Raw genomic sequence first — 15,712 nt, 5'->3', positions numbered from 1 at the left:
CTTAAAGTTCTTCAAATAAGAGGTCAAGCGTGCTCTCTTCAAGCTATGTGTCGACCCTTCAAAAACGTATTATATTTATATATTATATAAAATATTTCATCGAATGCTTCTCTTTTTGCCACAGAATGCTGAGGAACAACAAGATCAGCTGTATCCACAACGACAGTTTCACCGGCCTCCACAACGTGCGTCTGCTGTCTCTCTACGACAACCAGTTGACCACCATCACGCCTGGAGCCTTCGATACCCTGCAGACCCTCTCCACCCTGTGAGGCCTCACTTCTACAATCATACATTGCTCCTTTCCACGCCTCCTTACACGCTATTCTTACGGCAGGAACCTTCTGGCTAACTCCTTCAACTGCGACTGCCGGCTGTCTTGGCTGGGAGACTGGCTGAGGAGCAAGAAGATCGTCACGGGGAACCCTCGCTGCCAGCGTCCGGCATTCCTCAAGGAGATCCCCTTGCAGGATGTAGCGCTGCCCGATTTCCGTTGCGAGGAAGGTAAAGTATCACCATCATTTGTCGTTGTCCACCTTCCTCAAACTTTGTCAAGATTATCGTTCTTGAGAAAGTTCAGAAAACTTCAGCCTTTCAACTCCAAACATTATGAGTGAAACTGCCAGTGATCATTTGCAATAATGAGCGCTATTGTCCAGCTCTTTGTTTACGGAATAGATTGCAGCTCAGCACTTCCTAAGCTGCTTGTCGATATCAGGCTGAGTGGAGTTATTGAGCGCTTTGGTTTATTGACCAGTCAGCTTATTTGCCGCTGAATTAATGTTAGACTTGTCTACAGGCCTCGGGCCAGCTTCCATTCTTTGTCCAGGATAGTCAATATTATATTACTCAGACTCCTTTATCTCTTTCCCGCTAGACTTCCTATCTTTTCTCAGTCTCAGTAGCCCACTGTCACTTTGAGAGATTGTGTTATTTGTGCTTTGTCTCGCCTTTAAACTTTTCATTCTTTCAACACTTTCTCTTCGCACTCTGACAGCTCCAACGCAGGCCGTAATCTACATCACTCCCACACTCTGTCATACCACAGCACCTTTTTTTTTTTCCTACGTGAGACATCTCCCCCAATTTCCTCTCTATCCTTAGGCCACGAAGACTCAAGCTGTGTGCCCAGACCTCAGTGCCCCAGCGAGTGCACATGCCTGGAGACGGTGGTTCGCTGCAGTAACAAGCACCTCCGCACACTGCCTAAAGGAATCCCCAGAAATGTGACTGAACTGTAAGTGCCTCCATCGTAACAGTTGTGTGGCGTTGAGGAGCAAGCTAATATACGCAACACGGACAGAAAAGTATTGGGACAAACTGTTGGCAACGAAATGGCGCCTATCACAGCTGATTTTAAGAAAGAAAACACACCTCACCATTTTGGAGGCCAAGAAGCCCTGCAGTTGTTCTCGCAGACATTCTTCTTGTGAGCTTCACTGCAGCCCTCGAGGCTTGCACTGATGTCACTCTTTTACTTGTGGCCAAGGATCAGTGTGTGCGTGCATGTGTGTGTGTGCATACTTGTGTCAGGGCCAAAAGCCTGTCCACGGGAGCAAAGGGGAGCAAAAGGACATTTTAATGAGCACTTTTCAATGGAAAGGGGAGGGAGTGGAACTTTCCAATACTGCTGTGAGTAGTTCGCACACACACACACTCATGCAGTGCAAGCCTTGAGGCCTGTCATTGTCCCAGCAGGTGTGACCAGGTGGGCCTCTCCGTTCTGGCCTTTCATGTAGTCATCTGGAGCACTCGCCACACCGTCATTATCCAAAGTGTCCTGCGCACCATCATTACCTCTCATTACCCCGCAGTCCAAAGCCCCTAACTAACCATTGCCCCCCCCACCACTCACCGCCTTCTCCAGCCCACCAACTCTTGAATACAATCAACAAAAGCAGGCGAAAGGCCCCCGCAGCTCCTCTCAGGCCATTTGTCAGGGTGGCAGCCTTCTGCTAACACTTTGCTTTGGCAATGTCTGCATCCTCGCAGGCAGGATGACAACCGTGGTGGGCTTCAAGAGAACACACAAGCATAGGAGTGTGTGTCTTTCTCAAGAGGTCAAGGAACTTTAGTGTTCATGCATCTTTAGTCTGTGTTGTACTTATTGGAATCGACAGGTATGGCGGGCGGATATTTGAGAAGCTGTATTGTACAGTACAGCTGTTGTCCCTGAATGCAACACGTTTGGTCTATTTGCATTCTTGGTTCGAGACCCTTCAAAAGAGTGTCAACATCAACTCATCACATTCTCAGCCTCTTTTCTTTAAACACTGCTAATCCCTCACGCGGCAAGACTTCCACTCTCGAGCAGCTGCGCCGACTTCACCGTTCCAACAAAAGCAAGATATTTCTTCGCAACTTGATGGAAATATAGCTTTGACCGCCAAGGAATAATAGTGATAGTAAACTACGGACAGGATTATTTCTCTCTTTAGTACATGCAGCCTTAAATTATGCACTGTACAGAGGTTGGAATGAGTGTCTTTTTTCTCCAGGTATCTGGATGGAAACCAATTCAGCGTGCTACCAAAGGAGCTGTCCTCCTTTAAGTTCCTTCAGCTGGTGTAAGTCTCCGTCTTTATCTGATCTCCACAAGCAATAACATGAAATAAACCCGTTTGATTTTTTTCTTTAGGGATCTGAGCAACAACAAGATCAGTTCTCTGACCAACTCTTCTTTCGCCAACATGAGCCAACTCACCACCTTGTGAGTTCTGATGGGCCTCACATTCTGCATCTATTCTCTCGAAACAGACAAATTAACGTAGTTTTTTTTAATGTTGCAGAATCTTGAGCTACAACGCCTTACGCTGCATTCCCAAAATGGCCTTTAGTGGACTGCACTCCCTCCGGCTACTGTGAGTTCCCAAATGATTTCTTGCAATGGTTCAAAAACCTTTTACGCAAAATGCCGCTTCAAACAAATACTTGACTCGCCAAAGATGAAATACAGAAATGCGGAGAGTAAGGAAATTGAGTACAGTAACTCAAAGACAAAAACAAGAAAAGAAAAAAAAGCGCAAAATAGACCAAGAAAGTTATTTTGAGAACTTTTGCAATCAGTCTAAATGAGTGGTTAAAAAGAATATTTGACAAGAGGGGGCCAGCAGATGTCGAGAATCTTTGATAAACTCCGGAGAAGTACGTCGTCTAAATAGTTATGACAGCTTATGAATACACGCACACAAACTCTGACCTATTTTCTCTGCATAAGTGGCAACCTCAGCGTTCGGCATGCGCGGCCCACACCTCGCCAGGGCCGCTGTGCACAATCACCATGACACTGATTACCCGAGAATGTTCACCCGCGCTAGCCGTAATGGCATTGACGGTGCCTGCGAGCCTTTGATTGTGCCCTCTCGCTGACCGTGGGCTCCAAATGGGGAGGAATCGCTCTGCTCAGTAACTGAGATGTTGAATATAAACGTGTGCAACACTTAGATGATGAAACTCAAGCGAGATTTCGGAGCCGTTGCCTCGCATTCCAACTCAAATCTACGGCCCCAGACACATTGGAGACTCGCGTGCGTGCGTAGACCAGAGGTGTCCAAACTTTTTTTCTTTGACTGCTCCATACAGAAGAAAAACACAGACTGTAAGACCACTTCAGCATTCTTCACCTTTATTTTCTTAAATGCCCTAGAACTAATGCATAAGTGAAGATAAAAATTTGCGGAATCGGAATTACAGTAATGCTCCAGACCACCGCTGCAAAAAGTGAAATCTGTGATTTAGAAATTCTATCTTTAAAGGTATGTTATTATAGGATTTAGGGCATTTATTTTTAAAGGTCCTTAAATACACTTTTAAAATAATACAAACACTTTGAAACACAAGATATTGAGCAAGCTCAAGAGCGATGGATAGTCTGTCTTTTCAAATTTGTCTCAAATGTATTAATTGGGCTGCCGTCTAGTGGTTGAGCGTAGATTTACACTTTAGTTGTAAACGTTAATTTTTACATCTTTGCACATGTAGAAATCGTATCTCTATCTCAAGCTGATATATTTCTATTTTTGTATTGGTAGTAGTCACGGGCATCACACCCATGTTATTTTCAGTATACGCTGCAGACGGCTACAAAACAAAGAGCTGGCCGCAAATGGTCCGCTGACTGTAGTTTGACCAACCTGATGTAGACGCATCACCCTCCCATGTGTGCTCATAGCAGGCACGCTTTAAAAAAGAAAAAATTTACTAGTGACAACAAAGCATTTTACGGTGGGATGTGACTGAAGCCCCCCATCATTACTCCACACAAAACGTGAGAGGTCTTTTAGCACCCAATGAGAGCGAAGTTCGGCCGTCATTAGCTTGATGTTGCCTCGCTTGCCTTGCAAGCGCCGCTTTGATCCCTAATGAAGCGCCACCCGTTATTTCTGCTCTTACTCACTCACGCCAGGCCCGCTTCTACGAGACTGCCTGGGTGACGCCATGTGAACCCCTCCCCATCCCCTGTCGACACACACAACTCTCAGATCTCTATTAACACAAACCATGTCTATCTACATTTCCAAATAGAATTTTTGTGTTTTGATGCTGACTTTAAACTAAAACGCTGGCATTTGACCCTGTTTTATTAATTAACCAGAGTAAAAGTGATGTTGTTTTACTCTAGTGCCTCCTACTAAATATCCCTTGCCCACAAAACTAAAGTGCCAACGAGCTCCAATTAATGGGTTTCGACTTTAAGCCTCAATTTGACGGTTCCAAGTTTGGAGCGTTAAGTGAGAACGGGATAGTTTCTCACCCGGAGGTACCAATGCCTCCACCAAGCGCACCTCTGGCTTTACGCCGCAGTAAAGACGAGAAGCATCATTAACGCTTCAAACGGAACACTCGGCCCGAACCTGGCGCGGGCGCTGCGGTTTTGCTCCGAGTGAGATTCCACGTGTGTGTATGAAGTTTGTGGTTTTTAGCTCCCCATTAATAAACTGCTAATTGGCCTGCTGGGTATTCGGAGTGGGGGATGATGAGTGGGGGGAGGCCAAGACACATGCTGGGGTGAGAGGGAAAAAACAAAAAATAATAATAATATCTAGCAAACTTGTGTATGCGCAGTCTGAATCATGTCAAAAATTAAGAATAGTTAAAGGAGTGCAGGTACAACATAAAGCTGAACCCCCCACCCCACCCCCTTACATGATGCATGAAATCCTGATCCAGTCAGTACACGCTAGCCATGAAAATGTGATTTCATGATGCACAGCTGCACACTAGACAAAGAGAGGATGTCATTACGAGAGCGGATCAGGTTGCTTCCCGGAGACTCCCTGGCTGCCTGCTCCCATGAGCGCTCTGCCAGGTTGGCACACTGCTGGCTGGCACACGTGTCCGCCCGCCTGCCCGCCGCTTGCTGGCCACTCCACATTCAGTCCGCTAAATTGTCTCAAGACACTTTCATTGTTTTTAGTTCAGCTGTGCCAGTGACTTTGCCCTGACTGGTATTGTTGGAAGGAAGTCTGAGGATGCACCAATTTGTTTTACAGGAGAAACTTACATGATTTATTTTTCCCATACACAAAAGTAAAATAAAAATATCGTATTATATTTGATCAGTTTTAACCAGCTTCCAAATGAGTCAATTATACAGTATATATACATAATATATTTTATTTAATTATTATTTCTGCTTTTAAGGTCTCTCCATGGCAACGAAATCTCCGAGCTTCCTGATGGCATCTTCAGTGACGTGTCCTCTCTTTCCCACTTGTGAGCATCGCACACACACAGACACACACAACCACACACACACACACGTGCTTTATTCAATATCTTATCGTATACCATCTGCACACACGCGGTCCAACATACATCCACATGCTTTCAGGCAGCAGTGTGGCAGACAGTGGCCGGTCTGTAGTCCTCTTTGGTGGGCCCGACCTCCCTCCCTTCACTCTAATTAGGCTGACTGTGGTTAAGCTTGACACAGAGCCCTCCACTGTCCCATCTCTATCTCCAAAAAAACACACACGCTCAGATGGTCTGCATAGATCTGTGTTTTTATTTATGTCTGCACTTTCTCTTGCATGTCTCAAGTCTGATCAATAGACTTATCAGGACGAAAGGCATTGCGAAGGGGTAGAGGGGGGGACATTTTGAAGCATCCAGGAAAAACGGAGGGCGGGCCATTGATCTTTGCTCCCGCTCAAGTGGCATCCATGTTTGCAGATGTCAGGTGTCAGCTATTGGCGCTGCCTGAAAGATGAGCCTCTGTGCCGCCATAATGGAAGTGCATCGATTCAGGAGCGTGAAGACAGAGTTGGCATTGATCCGACAATGACGCAAGCGCTTAAGAGCATCTCGTGGTCCCCCGTTGACGGTGCAGCATGGAGGATAAATACTCTCTCCATGTCTTTTGTTCCCCAACATTTGTACTTGTACGGCAAGCATAGAGCCCCTAAATATCTCGTAAAGACTTATTAATAAAGTTTACATTTTATTTCTGCAAAAAATACTGATAATATTCCTCATAATGCAGCTTTATCTTCATGTATGGACAGGACTCAGGAGTAAAACCGTTTTTGCGATCTTTTCACGATGGCAATGAATGAGTATAACAGTAAATTGCGATTGGTTGAAACCATATTAAATGCAAATTAATGTTCTCATCGATTACCATACAAGTGTTGAGAGGACTCAGTCGTTACATAATCTTCCAAAAATAATTTTAAGGATTTCATCAAGTTCATGCAAAAAAAGTAGGTTTTTTAAATTACACTTAATATTCACAACTTTTACTGTAAAATGATGACTGGGTTTGACTTGGGGCCCCCAAATGACTTGAAGGTCTAGAGAGACACTAGCTGGTTGTAGAGAGAACTACACTGCAAGGTGCAAAACGTAGTAAAATATTCTACAAATAGTTCGGAGACATTTTAAAAGAAATTTGGGATCAAATAAGAAGTTAATTTCTTTTCTTTTTTATATAGTCAGACTGTGGTGGGATATTTTTAATCTTACAATGTGATATTAAAAGCCAATGAAAATGCCTTAGTATAAATAAAACAGCACACATTGGTGGCACATAAATTGTCAAAAGTGAAGGTCACAACCCTACATATTGCCCAATTCCTCACATTAACACTTTTTGCAGACGTCATGAAGAAATTTGATCTTACTGAGAAATTGTTTTTATTGTATTTCATCAGAGCAATCGGCGCCAATCCACTATACTGCGACTGCCGCCTGCGCTGGTTGTCGGACTGGGTCAAGACTGGATACAAAGAGCCCGGCATCGCCCGCTGCGCTGGTCCACGTGGTCTGGAGGGGAAACTTCTGCTCACCACACCAGCAAAGAAGTTTGAATGCACGGGTAAGCGATATATACGTATACATATCGTGGTTATTATAGTTTGGCATTTGTCATTATGGTTATTTATTATTATTATTGCCCCATATGTTTCATCTATCTATGCAGGTGAGGTGGACACAACAGTGCTGGCCAAGTGTAACCCGTGTCTGTCCAGCCCATGTCAAAACCAAGGCGTGTGTCATAGCGACGCAGTCGACATCTACAGGTGCAACTGTGCTCCGGGATTCAAGGTCAGTCTTGTTCCATGCGCACGCCTCACAGAGACGTCGACATCTTACTGATATGAAGGTGAACTGTCATCTCAGGGCAAGAACTGCGAGACAGCTCTAAACGCATGCGTGAACAACCCTTGTGCCAACGGAGGCCGATGCCAAGTGGATGAGGAAGTCGAGGGACAGTACAGGTGGGGGAGAATCTCAAGATCGAACATCCAAAGCTGAATGGACAGATTTGGATTGCTGTTTCCCATGATACTACAGAAAAGACGTGTGTGTGTGTGTGTGTGTGTGTGTGTGTGTGTGTGTGTGTGTGTGTGTTGCAGCTGCACATGTCCGCTGGGTTTCGAGGGCCCCACCTGCCAGACCAATGTTGACGACTGCGAGGACAATGACTGTGAGAACGGCGCCACCTGCATGGACGGAGTCAACAACTACACTTGTTTTTGTCCACCCTACTACACAGGTGACAACCACGCATGTCCGGCACGGCACAGCTTCATGTTGCCGTTTGTAATCTTGGAAGTGATGTGTGTGCAGGGGAGATGTGTGAGGAAATGGAGGACGTGTGCGCCCCAGGACGAAGCCCCTGCCAACATCAGTCTACCTGCCTCATCACTTCCTCCGGGCCCAAGTCAGCGGTTTAAAAAAAAACAAAAAAATCAGAACATAAACACAATATGGACACACCAGACTCACTTGTAACATTTGTGCGTGTCAGGTGCGTGTGCGCTCCTGGTTACGTGGGTGACGACTGCAGAGTGGACTACGACGATTGCCAGGAGCATCGCTGTCAGAATGAAGCCCAGTGTGTGGACGAACTGAACGGATACACCTGTCAGTGTGAGGAAGGCTACAGGTGAGCACACACACACTATAAGAAATATTACATCAACTACATATATATAACATGATCCTTCCTACTTTCTACTATGCGCACAGCGGTCAGCTGTGTGAGGTTCCTCCTTCGCCGTTATCCCTGTGCGAGCTGGCCGACTGTCAGAACGACGCCCCCTGTGTGGAGCGGGGCGGCCGCGCCCTCTGCCAATGCCCCCCGGAGTTTGGCGGACGGCGTTGCGAGAAACTAGTCAGCGTCAACTTTGTGGACAGAGACTCCTACCTGCTTCTCTCCGACCTCAAGAACTGGCCGCAGGCCAACATCACTCTACAGGTACCCGCCGTCATGCTTCACCTTCTACTTGATTCTCACACTGACTTTCTTTTAATCAATCCATATCTTGCTGTGTCCGCAGGTTTCCACGGCAGAGGACAATGGCATCCTCTTGTACAACGGCGACAATGATCACATTGCGGTGGAGCTGTACCAAGGTCACGTAAAGGTCAGCTATGACCCTGGCAGCCAGCCCGGCCATGCCATCTACAGGTCAGCCACTCTCACTGCATCCCCACGTCCTTGACGATCACTTCAGTTCTGATATTTGCTCCTTCGCTCCCGCCAGTGCCGAGACCATCAACGACGGTCAGTTCCACACGGTGGAGCTGGTCACATTGGACCAGATGGTGAACCTGTCCATTGACGGGGGCCTCCCCACCACCATGGACAGCTTCGGGGCGGTGCGGCCCCTTAACGGAGAGGCTCCACTATACGTGGGGGGTAGGGGCCCTCTCCAGAACACACCTTCCTCCTCTTCAGGCACTCTTAACTACTACACTACTGTCAATCACCTCCCTCCACCACCACGCCAACCAAACCCCCCCCCCTCTCCCCGTCATTGACCATAACTAAGCCACTCATGACTGCTAGCAAACCTCAAAGTAGACCACAAGTTGATTTTCTTGTGAGGTGAATAATAACATCAATAATTAAATTAAATTTAATTTAATTTATTTCTAAAAAGTGAATTCTATATTGTTGTCCTCAAAACATTTTACACAGTTTAAAATGAACACTGCACTTAAATAATACTTAAGTGGTTCAATTCGAGTAAAATGTTAAAAAAATGAACTTAATAGTAAAATACAACTGAAGTATATCACCACCATGGAAAAAACTTGTGATATTGTGAGTTGTTGCCAGGTAACCACTGAATGGATTACCAGGATTAGTGGCTGCAAATTGTTTTGTGTGTTGATGGAATTCAAAATCATAACAGGAGACGTTTCATTTAAACTCCTTCGCTTCCCTTCAAGGACGCTGTGTCTTGCGGTGCATACATGCCAATATCCATTCACAGAGTTGCATATTGTAAAGTGTATTGAATTGACAGCATGGAAGCAAAAAATCGGTCATATGACGGCCGATATCTTGATAAAATTAGAGTCACTGATCCCACTCTGTATATAATTCTCAAAAAGGCACCGTAGGAGACACATGCTTGAAAAGCCTTTCCTCCATTTCACTCCTACCTTCCCTGCGTTAACTGTCTGTTTGTGCTGCTACTTGGTGAGCGTCACTCTTCTAAACAACTTGTGACCTCCCCCAGGGATGCCGGTCGGCGTGCACCCAGGCGCCTTCCGTCTGTGGCAGATCCAGAACAGCTCTAGTTTCCACGGCTGCATCCAGAATCTGTACATCAACAACGAGTTACAAGACTTCACCAAGACCCAGATGAAGCCCGGTGTGGTGCCGGGCTGCGAGCCCTGCAAGAAGATTTACTGCGTGCACGGCATCTGCCAGCCCGACGGCCTCCAGGGGCCCGTGTGCCACTGCCGGCCGGGCTGGGTTGGACCACAGTGCGACCTCCCGGCTGCCAACCCCTGTCAAGGCAGCAAGTATGTTAACCACAGCACAGCCATAAATGCTGAGTTTGTGCCCTACATTAAAAGGGACGATATGTGTTTTTAGATGTGTCCACGGCCGGTGTATCCCGCTGGACAGCGAGTCATACCGCTGCGAATGTAGCGAGGGCTACCGCGGTGCGTTGTGCAACCAACAAGGGGAACTGTTCAACCCCTGCCGCCGGCTTAACTGCAAACATGGCCGCTGCCAGATTTCCGAGACGGGAGACGCCTATTGTCACTGCGAGAATGGCTACACCGGGGATCTCTGTGATGCAGGTTTGACACCCTACTTATTCATGAGTAGTTCCAGTGGATATAAAAAGTCTACACACCCCTGTTCAAATGCCTGTTTTTTGCGATGATCGGAACTGAGGCCTTAGTAAAGGTGAAGGGAATTATGAACAGTTCAGAATAGCGGTGAGTGTAACCACAAAGCCTTTCAAGCTTCTATAGCAAAACGAATGATAGGATAATCCTGCTAAGGAGGTCTGAACTTTATTTCGGGTAAATAAAAAGCACTTTAAATAATGTTTGCTGACTCCCATTTAACAAGAGTTTGGATGTTCTACTGAACATAGCCAAATCCTCAGAGGGTTGTTTAATGGTTGAAAAAGGTTAATATATTCCACAATTTAATGACATTTGAACAAGGGTGTGTAGACTTTTCATAACCAGGTTATGTTTTTGTTTCCAAGTGTTGGCTTGCGTCTCCCTCATCTCAATGCATGCATGACTAATATCTCTGTCTCTGCTGGTTTTTTGACCACGCAGAGTCGGCGTGCCAGGGTGAGCCCATGCGGGATTTCTACCAGGTGCAGAGGGGCTACGCCATCTGCCAGACGACACGCACCGTGTCCTGGGTGGAATGCAGTGGCATGTGCGAGACGGGAGCTTGCTGCGGCAGCCAGCGAATGAAGCGTCGGAAATACACCTTTGAGTGCAGCGACGGCAGCACCTTCAGCGAGGAGGTGGAGAAGAGCATCAAGTGTGGCTGCGTGGGCTGTGCCGTCTAGACCGCAATGGAAATGAGAGATTCTAAAGAGTATATATAAAACCTCTATCTATATATTATGGACTCTGATGCTTGTAAAATAGGACGTGCTTTGTGAGTTGCAGTATCACAGAATCTCAACTCAAAAGGCTCCAGAGATTTTTTTTCCCCCCACAAACAGCAGTGAGGACAGTCTGTGGGGAGGAATGAAAGGAGAGCTGGACTGTTGACCAAGCCGAGTACCACATGAGAGGAAGTTGTTTGTCAACCACACACATCCACGCACACGCGAAGAAGATGTTCGAGTGGCACATAATCAAGTGCGGATGCAGTGACTAACTGGGCTCCACAAGTCCCCCAGCATGCATTGGCCCCTCCCTCTAGCAGGGGCCTATCTAGTGTCTCCTCTGCTTGACACCTGCAGTATTAAAAACAAGAAGAGCAAAAACTTTGCTGATAAAAAAACACATAAAACTCTATAATTAATTGATTTGATGTTTTTTTTCTGTTGAATCATCTTAATTTCTCATTTTTTTTGTTTGTTGTATTTTATTTCACCATGTAACCTTCAAAAAAAGAAATCTCCCCGTTTATATAGAAAAGCCTAACAGATTCTAATATATATATATATAAATATATATTTGTATTTCTTTTGGGGTTTTTTGGTATAGTATTTTTCTATGTTACGTGGAAGGTTGTTGGTAAAAGGCGCTGGCTTGGTCTTTTTACTTTATAAATAATTTGCCCAACATTTAATGGCAAGTAGTAATGGGCCACACACGCACACACACACATTTAAAAATACAAAAACTGAATATTTTAGGAATGTTTAATTTAGTAGTTCAAATTAGACACATTGCACAGGTTAAACATATGAAAATATTTTTCAAAAAACAATTCTTACCTAATTTCCATATTAAAAACGTTTTCGTTGTTGGTTACATAATACAAGAGAGTTTGTTGGAGTCATCTGAAATTTGGGTTTATGTTAGCGGTAAGCCATAATCATCCAAATTTGAACGAAATCAAATCGTGAAATATTTTATTGTGTGCAGTGAATTGGAACTACTGAAATATAAAGATTTTCCTAAAATATTCAAATATTTTGCAGTGCATCTCTACACGTAACAGAGCCACTGCTGGTCTGCTCGAGAACTCTGTCATTAAATATTGTATATGTCGTCTTCCGTGTGAATATTACATCACATTCATGAGCACATCGGCTTGTTTTCGCTCCTTTTCTTATTTATTTTTTCGTACAGCAATGCGTTTAATTGCATTGCATTTTTCCTGATATTTTCAAAAACACAAAAAAGAAGAAAAAGATGAAAAAATATCAATTTAAAGATGATTAAACTAAAGTTAAACATGCATCATAAGCTGCTGTCACGCATGAGTTGTGTTAGGAAAATTACAGCCACACAACTGTTGACATATAATGAGAAGTCAGGACATTTTCTAGCTGGTATTCCGAAAAAAAAGGGGGGGGGGCGGTTCTTGAGGTGCCAATTGCAGTGAGCACATAGCTGAATGTATAAATGTGTACAGATATTAAATATGCTTATTCATGAAGTGGTAACTTTTAGCTGTGCTTTAGTTTAGAATGGATCACATAATGTTCTGGGATTGGGATTCTGGTGATTATGTAACCGTACGGACGCTCACCGTCCTCCTTCTAAGCCGTGGGCCTCATAAAGGCACACCTTTTGTGGAATGTGATTTTTCTTTTTCTTGGCTTCCGTCAGTTCACGTCTCCTTGGTGTGCAAGTACAACTTCTTGGTAGCCATCTTAGTGGTGCTTGTGCTTTATTGAGATGTTCTGTAACTCAATCAATAAGACTCTCTATCATATGAGCTATGATAACTATTTTCTTGTAAACCACACAATGTTGTAAAAATACTTTGTTTCTCTGTCACATGACTTGATGGTGGGATTGAAGTGAAATAATAAGTCCCAAAATGATGCTGAATGTATGTAGTGCCACCGACAAAATGTTTACCAAACCTCCACTCTTTTCATTCATTAAACTTCGATGTGTGTGATTTTATCAACTCATTTGTCTTCTTAACCCTTAGATGCACAAGTGACTGTACCCTACACTCTTCCATAAGTGGGACAAAAATTAGAATCATTCTGGTTTTAAATGTCATTTTTGTCATTTTGGTAGAGATTAATTCACTTCTAAGTACATACATACATACTTAGAATGTATGTATGTATACATACATACATACTAGTGATGTGCATTCCAGTTCTTTTAAGTGAACTGAATCTTTAGAGCCGGATCACTCAAATGATTTGTTCAAAAGAATCGTTCACCGAATCGTTCGCTACTCTATTTATTCTTTTTTTTTTTTTACCTTGTGTAGTGTACCTATTGTAGTGTCCATGAGGTGTACCTAATAACAGGCCACTAGGGTCATTAGGGAAAAAGCTTAAGTGAAAGTGAAAAGTGCCACATCCGCCCTCACCCCTACCTCCTGATTGGCTGGTTGATCTGTGACATCACTTGGACACCATGTATTGGTGTGTTTAACGAGGGTAACTTGGAAAACATATTGGAACGCGGCCCCGAAGACTAGAGCTTTACACCTGTGACCTTTGACCATTATATTTCCCTAATAAAGTGTCCATGTGATGTCACAGATCAAACAGCCAATCAGAAAGTGGGGGTGAGGGCGGGTGTGGCACTTTCCACTTTCAGTTAAGCTTTGGCCATGATTTTTCCCTAATGAACTGGCCTGTTATTAGGTACACGTGAAAACGGAGGTGTACCTAATGGAGTGTCCGTGTGATTCCCTCGTTAAGTGCAGCTGCGTGAAAAGTTTTAGCTCTTGCAGAACGTAAAAGGAGCTAAAACTTTTCACGCAGGTGCGCTTAACGAGGGTAACTTGGAAAACATATTGGAATGCGGCCCAGAGGACTAGAGCTTGACACCTGTGACCTTTGACCATGATATTTCCCTAATAAAGTGGCCTGTTATTAGGTACTCTTGAAAATGGCGGTGTACCTAATGGAGTGTCTGTGTGATTCCCTCGTTAAGTGCACCTGCGTGAAAAGTTTTAGCTACTGCAGAACGTGAAAGGAGCTAAAACTTTTCACGCAGGTGCGCTTAACGAGGGGTACTTGGAAAACATGTTGGAACGCAGCCCTTCGAGGACTGGAGGTCGGCACCCCTGGTTTAAGTGAAAAGTGCCTCACCCCCACTTTCTGATTGGCTGTTTATCCGTGACGTCACTTGGACACTCCATTAGGTACACCGCCATTTTCACGTGTACCTAATAACAGGCCAGTTCATTAGGGAAAAATCATGGCCAAAGCTTAACTGAAAGTGAAAAGTGCCACACCCGCCCTCACCCCCACTTTCTGATTGGCTGTTTGATCTGTGACATCACATGGACACTCCTTTAGGTACGCCGCCATTTTCAGGTGTAGCTAATAACAGGCTAGTTCATTAGTGAAAAATCATGGCCAAAGATGAACTGAAAGTGAGAAATGCCACACCCGTCCTCACCCCCATTGGCTGGTTGATCAATGATGTCACATGGACACTCTATTAGGTACACTACCATTTTCAAGTGTACCTAATAACTTTATGCATTTTTTGTACGTGTCAAGAATGTGTATTTGACTACTTGCTCTTTATTTTGGAGGACACCAACACATATTACACAACGTAAAACACACCTACATATTGTCATATAAAGGAGTTAACCAAATGTCAGAGTTTGTTTTCATGCCCAAAAAAATAAAAACAAGGAATAAAACACCAGACAAGTTTTAACAGGTTTGAATGTTTATTCAAATAATGATAATAAAATTACATTTCAAACCAGCAATCTAATGTGAAATTGCAGTAGATATATTGGATAACAATATTTAGGCGTATGTATGCATACACGTTATTTTAAGGGTTAAAAAATCAAGACTACCCAAAGAGAAGCATAATCTCCTCGTTGTTGCATAACGGCGCATCCCTTCATGCAATAAAGTTAGCCGTCAGCTTGAAGAAAACTTGCATAAAAGTGGTGTTTCAGTGAGTGGTTCTTTCTTTCCTTGGGAAATCGTAAATCTACATTCTGGCTTATATCATTCACGCCAGGAATTTATTATTTATTAGTTATTGTTTGTGCCTTCTTGTTTTTATTTTGTGTCGTCTACTTGTATGTTTATCGTGTACTGTGTCTCCTCACCGTGAGATGGAGGAAACAAAATTTCGGTTTCTTTGTGTGTCTGGACATATGAAGGGATTGACAATAAAGTGACTTTGAACTTTGAGCAACACGTTCACTGACTGATCTGTTGATCCACGAGAAGGAAGGCAGTTGACCCATTGACTCGTTCGCGAACGGGAAAGTCAGGATTTGTTCCCTCACCGATGCATTCTCGCGATGAACTGGAAATGCAAATCACTGACTCGTTCGCCCTCAGATCCGTTCAGTTGG

General features: G+C 44.3%; 1 protein-coding gene across 1 annotated transcript in view; it reads left to right on the top strand.

Annotated features, from left to right (window-relative positions):
- Nucleotides 1-13,318, top strand: part of slit1a (slit homolog 1a (Drosophila)) — a 68,101-nt gene extending 54,783 nt beyond the window's left edge. The window contains exons 19-37 of the mRNA XM_061285705.1: nucleotides 125-268; nucleotides 338-504; nucleotides 1,105-1,237; nucleotides 2,499-2,567; nucleotides 2,639-2,710; nucleotides 2,790-2,861; nucleotides 5,644-5,715; nucleotides 7,155-7,318; nucleotides 7,424-7,548; nucleotides 7,624-7,721; nucleotides 7,860-7,999; nucleotides 8,074-8,167; nucleotides 8,255-8,392; nucleotides 8,476-8,704; nucleotides 8,787-8,917; nucleotides 8,994-9,148; nucleotides 9,978-10,266; nucleotides 10,340-10,551; nucleotides 11,047-13,318. Coding sequence (XP_061141689.1) covers nucleotides 125-268; nucleotides 338-504; nucleotides 1,105-1,237; nucleotides 2,499-2,567; nucleotides 2,639-2,710; nucleotides 2,790-2,861; nucleotides 5,644-5,715; nucleotides 7,155-7,318; nucleotides 7,424-7,548; nucleotides 7,624-7,721; nucleotides 7,860-7,999; nucleotides 8,074-8,167; nucleotides 8,255-8,392; nucleotides 8,476-8,704; nucleotides 8,787-8,917; nucleotides 8,994-9,148; nucleotides 9,978-10,266; nucleotides 10,340-10,551; nucleotides 11,047-11,288 — 2,746 coding nt within the window. The 3' untranslated portion in view covers nucleotides 11,289-13,318. The remainder of the gene's footprint in view (nucleotides 1-124; nucleotides 269-337; nucleotides 505-1,104; nucleotides 1,238-2,498; nucleotides 2,568-2,638; nucleotides 2,711-2,789; nucleotides 2,862-5,643; nucleotides 5,716-7,154; nucleotides 7,319-7,423; nucleotides 7,549-7,623; nucleotides 7,722-7,859; nucleotides 8,000-8,073; nucleotides 8,168-8,254; nucleotides 8,393-8,475; nucleotides 8,705-8,786; nucleotides 8,918-8,993; nucleotides 9,149-9,977; nucleotides 10,267-10,339; nucleotides 10,552-11,046) is intronic.
- The last annotated feature ends 2,394 nt before the right edge of the window (nucleotides 13,319-15,712 follow it).

The sequence above is a fragment of the Syngnathus typhle genome, linkage group LG8, assembly GCF_033458585.1.
Source record: "Syngnathus typhle isolate RoL2023-S1 ecotype Sweden linkage group LG8, RoL_Styp_1.0, whole genome shotgun sequence".
Lineage (NCBI taxonomy): Eukaryota > Metazoa > Chordata > Actinopteri > Syngnathiformes > Syngnathidae > Syngnathus > Syngnathus typhle.
This window is presented reverse-complemented; position numbering and strand designations above follow the sequence as displayed.